General features: G+C 31.8%; 1 protein-coding gene across 1 annotated transcript; it reads right to left on the bottom strand.

The window, feature by feature from the left end:
* Positions 1-900: 900 nt before the first annotated feature.
* LOC125200081 (GDP-mannose 3,5-epimerase 2-like) lies at positions 901-3855 on the bottom strand. The gene is made up of 7 exons (XM_048097862.1): positions 3717-3855; positions 2446-2856; positions 2103-2196; positions 1888-2017; positions 1631-1763; positions 1142-1349; positions 901-1058 (listed from the first exon to the last, which is right to left on the bottom strand). Exons 2-7 carry the CDS (start codon positions 2853-2855, stop codon positions 903-905), a joined length of 1131 nt encoding a protein of 376 aa, XP_047953819.1. The 5' UTR covers position 2856; positions 3717-3855; the 3' UTR covers positions 901-902.
* Positions 3856-9179: the final 5324 nt, after the last annotated feature.

Raw genomic sequence — 9179 nt, 5'->3', positions numbered from 1 at the left:
TAATTGAATTGAATTAATTTTGAATTAAAATAAAATAATTTGAAACATTGAGTGATTTTTAGATTTAAAAAGTGTTAGATTTGCGAGTTCTGTTTCTGAAGTATTTAAAATGTTTAAACCGTGATACTTTGAATCTACAATTATTTCCCCAATCAATTTTTTATGAATTAACTATAATGAGTAGGACATCATAAGTTTGTTTTTAATTTCCAAAAGAACTTATACAATTACAATATCATTTCATATGATAGAAATTTAACTTTATAACAAATATATGTAACAATTCATTTAACATACGCTTTTAACATGTTTGTGAATAATTTATTAACTGTTGCGTTATAAACCAAAAAGTCACAACAAGATCAATTAGTAATATTAGAAATTCCATTGAATATTTGTTTAGCCAAAAAGGGGAATTGAAATTCAATTTTAAAACTTATTTTTTAAAAAAATTGCTAAAGTTTAGAACTCCTATTTTTTTATTAAAAAATTGCTAACATAAACTAGTCCGACCTACTACACTTGACATCACTCTTATCCATATATGAATATTATTGTATTGTTGGTTTGTACTTTTGTGTATTTACTTGATTTTTTAGGTATTATTTGTTATATTTCTAGATGTTGGCTTATTATTTTTTTTAGTATTGAACTATTTAAAATTATAAATAAATTCGGATTAAAATTACACATCGGTTCCGGTTCGGAACCGGAATCGACCGGTTCTTAACCGGCCGGTTCCAAACCGGAACCGATCGGTTCCGGTTCCGGTTCTAGGATTTATGAAAATTTAAAACCGGTTAACCGGTCAACCGGTCCGGTTAGAACCGGAACCGGCCGAATAAGTAGGCCTAGCACACACACATGGGCACATGGGATGGGTGTTTTTTGCAGCTTCTGCTTCATTCTTTGCCATCAGCAGCGCGAAGTGAGCCAAGCTGAACAGGAGCTTGCGTCCCCACCACTTTGGACGAACCATAGGTGGAGAGGTCGATGCCCTTAGCTTTCTCCTTCTCCAGTTGCTCCTTGATCCAGAAGTATGTGATCCTCAATCCATCCTGTGGAAATGTCAGGGATGAGTAATATGTCGGATTTGAGATGCAACGGAAGTTGATAAGCAAGAGAATACGGATAATGTTACCTTAAGTTTCATGGAAGGTGCCCAACCAAGTTTTTCCTTGATTAGAGTGTTGTCTGAGTTTCGACCACGCACACCCTCTGGCCCAGGAATGTGGTGGATTGGGAGCTTCCTGTCATCAAAGCTCAGTACAATCTCAGCCATCTCGTTCATGCTCACCATCTCATCGCTTCCAATGTTGACAGGCTCCCGAAAGTCGGATTTTGTTAATCTGAAAATAGGACCAAAGTTACATACAAATACCGTTTTAAACATATCTAGAGTAACAGAAAATTACTCCATAAGATAAGCAACTCGGAACTCATAAATAAACGAACCACCTGAATCTTTAGCTTAAAGTAGCATGAGAAGTAAAAGCCTTTTTTATAGTATCAAATTATGCAAACACCAACTCTAAACAATAAAAAGGAACAAATAAAAAGAAAATCACACCATCATTCTGAAGTGAAATATCAATGAAACAAAACTCCACTTATTGGGCAAATTTCATACCTTAAAACGCCCTCAACACATTCATCAATGAAGGTGAATGATCGTGTTTGCTTGCCATCTCCCCACATCTCAAATTTATCAGTAGCAGTGAGTGCTTTCCTACAAAAAGCAGCTGGTGCTTTCTCCCTCCCACCTATAGCAACACATGATTAGATCTTACAAAACTTTTTTTCTTTTTTGTTTAGTTTCTTGTTTTTGGGGAAGGGGGAGATGAAAACCTCTCCATGTCAACAACAATGATTAGCATTATAGTTTACCTTTCCATGTCCCAAATGGACCATAAATATTATGGAACCTTCCTATGCGGCACTCGATTCCAAAGTCCTTGTTGTAGTGTTTACACAACTCCTCAGTAGCCAGCTTCTCTAGCCCATAAGCATCTTGAGGCTACGCCAATCACCAAAATACAATCATGTCAGTAATGGAAAATAAAATGTAAACACAATTTAATCGAGATAGGAGGCGAAAAAACCTCTGCAGGCCATGCATCAGCCTCCTTCAAGCTCACGTTGGTCTCCAACTGCTTAAATTCAGGATAGATACAAGCGCTAGAGGCATAGAAAAACCTATACCCCAAAAGTAAGTCCATTTCAGTTCTTTGCTTCAAATGTGTATCTTAGCGCATCAATATTCGCAAATGAAACCAACACAAATTAGTCAAAGAAGGGAACAGTTTAATTGTACAAGAATCTTTTTTTCTATAACAAATGGATCTAGAATCACATAGCAGAAATGAATGTTCAGCATTAAAAAATGATGATTATTCACTTCAAGTTACGTTCTATGTGAATAAAATCAGTTTTAAGAAAGAAGACCTTTTAATCCCATTAATCCTAGCAGCCTCAATCATGTTAAAGCTGATCATTGTGTTGTTGTACATAATGACCGAGTGGTTCGACTGGATGAATCCCATCCCGCCCATATCAGCAGCAAGATTGAACACATGATCAACTTTTTCAGTAACTTTCAAACAGTTATCCATCACCCTCAGATCCACGAGATGGAATTCGTGACAGAACATGTCCTCGGGCATATGCTCATTTTTCTTCCAGTCGGAAGCAATGATGTAATGACCCTCGCTCTTCAGACGCCTGGCAATATGAGAAGCAATAAACCCACCAGCTCCTGTTATGGAAATCCGGAGCTTCTCCGAGGGCCAGTAGGGCTCCCTCTCCAGCTCTTGGTAGGTGTATTCCCCGTACGTGGTTTCACCAACAGTTCCCATTCTGCAATCAGGACGGACTAATATTTACCAACCAAACCAATTAAACAAAGCAAGATAAAAAATCCACAACCAAATCTACAGAAAGAGGAGACATTGAGAACAGCCAAAAGAGCTAACACCAAACTCAGATCGAATAAGTATATCCGCGAAAGATATAGACAAGAAAAATGGACAAACACCAAATAATCATAACTCATAAGCATAATAATGTCACATGATTCGAACCTTTGGAGGATGTGGCTCATATCCTACAAGTAATAGAATAAACATAACTACAAGCATTAAAAATTATTGAAAATCTGTCACAACTTCATTCATCATCAAAGGTTACACAGCTTCTTTCCTAAGCATCAAACTAACATGACTAAGAAAAGGAAATGATAAACGATGAAAAGCTTCGACATTCAACTTTACATGATGATGGAAAACAAGGAATTGCTCTTGCTACATAGGTAATGCATAACAACAGACTCATAACAGCTTAAACAGCTTCTTTCAATACAATACAGAACAAGAAATGAGTGCAAAATTCCCAAATTTCATTCATCTCAAAGGTTCAGTTAATAAAAATTGGACCTTGTTATGTTCACAGCATACACATACAACAAAAATCCCTCTCAAAATTCAAATGCCAAATTCACTCAAACTGGAATGAAGAAAACAACTATTGGAATTCTAAGCCATCGTCACTTCACCTATTAATCCAAAGAGAAACGGAAAAGGCCTGAATTTTACCAAACCCAACTCAAAAATTGAGGTTCTCAGCCAAATTAAGAAACAGATTACCATGTAAAAGGCATGAATTTCGAAAACAATCAACCACAAAAATGAATACGAATTAAAGGGGCAAGAATCAATTACCTCAAGATGATATGCAGATACAGGAACAAACAATTATCTTTGAATTTGAAAAGATATGTGCTCTATGATAGCGCAATATATACACACAATATTAGCTATTTTCCAAAATTGTGAGGTCAGAATCTGTACGGGACCTTTAAAGATATGATTTTGATTTGGAAAAAAATTATATTTATCTTTTCGACTTTTACTGCTACCACGTTTATTTCTATTCTTCTATTCTGAATTATTAGCGATTTATAAAAAATATTTTCACGCTATTGATGATTACATTTAATTACATTAATTCTTAATAAGTGGAGTACAAAATACTTTGTATTATTGATGATTAAATTAAGTTAAATACACTTATTATGTGAAAATCGAACAGTTTACTTGTTGAATCTTAGATAATAAATTGTTTCGGACTTTCGGTATATACATATTTTTGTTCATTTTCAAATAGTTCAAATAAGTTACTTAATTATTAAATGTTTTAGATGATTTTATTGAATGACCGAAAGCTTAGAATAAAACTTACTACTACAACTATCAATTTTACTAACTAAAATTGTGCTGTGACAATTTCCCTTTTATTTTATCTTTGAAATAAAGTGTCGGTTTTCCGACAAAATGTTTATTTTACATTTATTATTACTTTTGCTTTGCTGTAAATATAATGCTACATTAACATTACTACTACATCATTATCACATGATACCGATTAGAGTGTTTGCTTACTTTCTATATCACCAATTGTTTCTTTATTTAGCCACATTTACTTATATTCACATTTCACAAATATCACTATTATGTGTGTCATTAATATTGTCTTAGTTCACAATCAATAGTTATATTTTACATTTTGAATTAATCCTAAAAATTAATCACTTTATGTTTTAATTATAATTTTATATAATAAAGCGAGTCTTAATTATCTATTAATGCTTTCATTTTTGCTATTTTATCAATTTTATATTAAATTTTATATCAATAGTTATATTTTACATTTTGAATTAATCCTAAAAATTAATCACTTTATGTTTTAATTATAATTTTTTATAATAAAGTGAGTCTTAATTATCTATTAATGCTTTCATTTTTTCTATTTTATCATTTTTGCATTAAATTTTATATCAATAGTTTTATTTTACATTTTGAATTAATCGTAAAAATTAATCACTTTATGTTTTAAGTATGATTTTTATAATAAAGTGAGTCTTAATTATCTATTAATGCTCTCAAATTTTCTATTTTATTAATGAGTGAACTGCATAAAAGGGCCATAATTTTTTGGCTTGTTGCACTGTTAACACCTAACAAAAAAAATCCCACTATAGGGGTCTGACAAAATATAAAATCACAAACCAGGTTTTTTCGGATAATAACACCCTTATGCCCTGAAAGGGCATTCTCGCCTATTTACCGACGCCGCCTGTGCAGAGCTGTCTGCATACGCCTGTGCAGAGCTGGCTGACATCCACCCAATGATGTGATTGAAATGTCATGTCTTCTCTCCTCTCTCTCCCTTGAAAATAGACAGACACTTGGCTTCCCACAAGCTACCTAGTGTGTACCTGAATTGATATTCTGTAAAAAATTAAATCACATATTTTTCACTTCCCTCCTATACACTAGACAACAAATTCAAATTCAAGTCACTATTAACACATAAGTTAATGATTTTCATATTTTAATGGAAACAGGTAGGTGATTCAAATAGCTTGTTTGATTTTTGACATCTCTTACACATCAGCTTGTAGTCAAAGTGTAGGTGTGCAGAATTCTGAAGGTTTGAAGAATAACTAGACTAAATTGCCCTTCAAGCCATTTGGGCATTTTCGTCCAGAAAATGGCAAAATATGCAAGGTTTGTGATTCTATATTTTGTTAGACCCATATGGTGGAATTTGTTTTTGTTAGGGGTCAACGTTGCAACAAGCCGGTTAGGACCCTTTTATGCAGTTCACTCTTTATATTGTCTGCTATTAAAATTATTATTTATGTATTAGTTTTATAATAAAATGTGATTAATAATGAATTAGTGGAATGTGAGATCTACTATAAAAAAAATGATAAAAGTGCTATGAAATTTTTTTAGGAACGGATAAAAATGAAAATATGTAATAAACATGTGGATGGAGTATTTGTAAGATATTTAAAAAGGAAGAAGTTATGATATCGCACTTCCAAGCTTCGAGTAGTCATTCAAATTGATTTGACGAACAATTAACAACTTTGACAATGATTAATCTCACCAAATAATTGTCCTTTTAGAAGTAAAGACAAAATTTCCTCATGCAACAAAACTTTGAAAAAAAAAAACTAATTTTCGTGATGTAACCACGTCCAATATAAGATATCTAAATGCTCTTTGGGATCTTCTACAGGATATAGTTGGGGTATCAATATCATTGTTTTTGGTACGATTGCGAAAGTCTATTTTATAATTAATTAATAAAAAATTTGAATCTAAGAAACTAAACAGTGTACCTTAAATCAGGAACAAATAAACGAATTTAGGCAACCTTAGCGGTAGAATTGGCTCACGAGTTGATTTAGAATTTTTTTAGGCAATCTTGAATTGCTCAAAGATTAGTTCGGTTTACAAATTTTTATTGAATTAATTATAAAATTTATCTCCAATTTTGAATCTTATTAAATCTATATGAACACTTTTTTAATGGTACTATGTACAATCAGTTTTTCTATTATAATTGGTCACATCTTTAGTTGAATTGGACTTGTCGATAAAGGACGACATATTTTTTCTCTAGAAAACTAACATGTACATGTGACCAAATAACAGGTCATCATGTTGTGTATATCACATATCACAATTTTGTTGTCGGAAAATAAATAAAATTTGATAAGTTTGAAAAGTTAAATTATAATCGATAATCCTACTATCTTATACGAACTAGCTGCCCTGTGAATGATGGGACTTAAAATATAATGTAAATTGTTGGAAAAATTATAAAATTTAGCTTAATTTTGATGCACTATCCTCTAACTTACAAAATCAGTAAAAAATATTAATAACATTTAGATCAATTCTCTATTCTAAGTTACAATATTTCACGATATTTCACGATATTGTTTATGTGTAATGTATTGATGATACAATATTTCACGATATTGATTTCTTTTATTTTGTTTATGAATAGATGACATTATTAACTCATTGGTGGTGATGTTTACATATGATATTTTTCATATTTTTTGCGCTCTTATCATATAAAATTTCACCTAAATATTTTGCCATGTAATAATTAATAATAAATTCAAAACTTTTTTTTCCGGGTAAATTTAAAAGTTGTGGGATGAACCAGAATTATTCAATATCCATGAGTTTGAAAAAAATAAAGTTATTTTCCGAGTTTAGAGACCGTCTGACACTCTGACTATTCGTTTGATGAGTTAAATATTTTTCAAATAATCATACGTGTGGTCGCCCACCAATCACCATGCGTGCCAGTTAGATTGGCCATACCCTACTTAAGCCCGACCCAAACTCGACCTCAACCTGACCATGGTCCAATACGATAGTTCATCTCATGATTCAAATTTCAAACACATGATCTATTTCATAAAATTAACAATTATTACGAAAACAAATAGTAACAATTATATAGTGAACTATATATGTACTATATATGATTTTGACATTCGATTATGAATATTTTTTTTATTGCCGGTCTTGCATTTGCTTTCCAATGATATCATAGTTGTTGGGAAACTTCGAATTTGTAAAATTAAATAAAGTAGGAAAGTGAGAGGACAATCCAACATCGCCCCCACAATAATGGTGAGGATTACCCTACCACGCAGATTCCGTATACGACGTCGTGTCAGTTATGGATTATGATTCACGATGGTATTTAATCATTAAATTGTTGATAATCTATAGTTTTATATAACTGATGACCACATCCTTAATTATTGATGTTAGAATCTTCACCTGATCCCATTGTTGAAAGTATTCCTATTTTATTCTTCTTTGTACGTAGGTTCAATGTTTGATGTGTGTAAATTATTACTATTATTATAATAACGACTTATGTTTTTCAAAATGGTGTATAGTTAGCGCGGAACGAGTTTTAATAAGGGTAGAGTTTGTGAATGGACAAATCACCTATTTTTATTCGTTATGAACAATGTCAAATAAAGTTGTAAATAAGTGTGAACTAATTTCACTAGAATTGCCAATACATATTTAAATATGTCTCGATCAATCTCTAATTTAACACTCTAAAAATATATAAAAACAAATTTTTTTAAGTAAGCCAGAAATATTGAGTAATCAGATTCAAGACCCATTTTTTGTCAAAAGATAAGAGTTCTAAAATTTGAAATTCAATTATTGGACCCAATTTGGGCCTCTTTTCTATAGAATTATTTAACCCAAACAATAAAGCCCAATTTTCAAGTTCTGAAAATGAAGAAATGCTATCTTAATCCACCTCTAAACTATAAAGATGTGAATACAAATACTCCATCCGTCCATCGTTTAAAGGTTTATTTTGATTCAGCACGAATTTTAGAAAATTACCTAACTTTGTGAAGAAAAATAAAGGGAGAAAGTAAATGGAATATTAGACTCATTTTTATATTAGTTTTATAATGGACCATGAGTGTAAAAAGTTAGTAGAATATAAAATCCATATATAAAAGTGGAAAAAAAAAAATTTCTTTAAATCATGGACATCCTCAATTGACAAAATGGTTATTTAAATGGTGGATAGAGAGAATATAACAAATGCATATAGATGCATGTATTGATAAACTACTACTCCCACCGATTTTCATTAAATGTCTCATATTTTTTTTTATTTTGACAGTCCTCAATATATGTCTTATTCCACTTATTTATTCCACTCATATTAGTAATATTATATAAAATGAGATCCACGTTCGACTAACATTTTCCAATAATTTTTCTTTATAAATTCAAATAATTTCTTAAAATCTGCGCCGATTAAATATAAGATATTTAGTGGATATCGAGGAATAATTATTCATCTACATGGTGTCACTACTACTAGATGCAAGGGCAATGTGCTTCACCGCCATTTGCAGAGACTTGTCCAATTTCGAACATTCAGATTCTCAGACCAACCCAATGGGCTAACCGGACTAAAAGCTAACGAAGTAACGATGATAATATTTATTTGTGTACTTTTAAATCTTAAATCCTAGTAACGATGATAGTATTTATTAGTGTTATTTTTTTTTAATTACCAAGGATACCCACCGGTATTTTTAAATCTTAAATCCTATATCATCTTGGGCCAACCCGTCCGGTTACGAGTTAGCTATCCTCGATTAATTACGGACTAATCACGTACGAGCTAACCAACCTTAACCCTTTAAATTTATCGGATTAGTCTGCCGGTTTCAAACTACATTGACGCATCCCTACCTATATAGAGTATATATACATGCAAAATATCACACCATTTTTTTGTTTAGAGGTCAGTGACAT

The sequence above is a fragment of the Salvia hispanica genome, unplaced genomic scaffold (genome assembly GCF_023119035.1).
Source record: "Salvia hispanica cultivar TCC Black 2014 unplaced genomic scaffold, UniMelb_Shisp_WGS_1.0 HiC_scaffold_795, whole genome shotgun sequence".
Classification (NCBI taxonomy): domain Eukaryota; kingdom Viridiplantae; phylum Streptophyta; class Magnoliopsida; order Lamiales; family Lamiaceae; genus Salvia; species Salvia hispanica.
The sequence above is the reverse complement of the archived record's forward strand: the minus strand, read 5'-3'. Positions and strand labels throughout refer to the sequence as shown.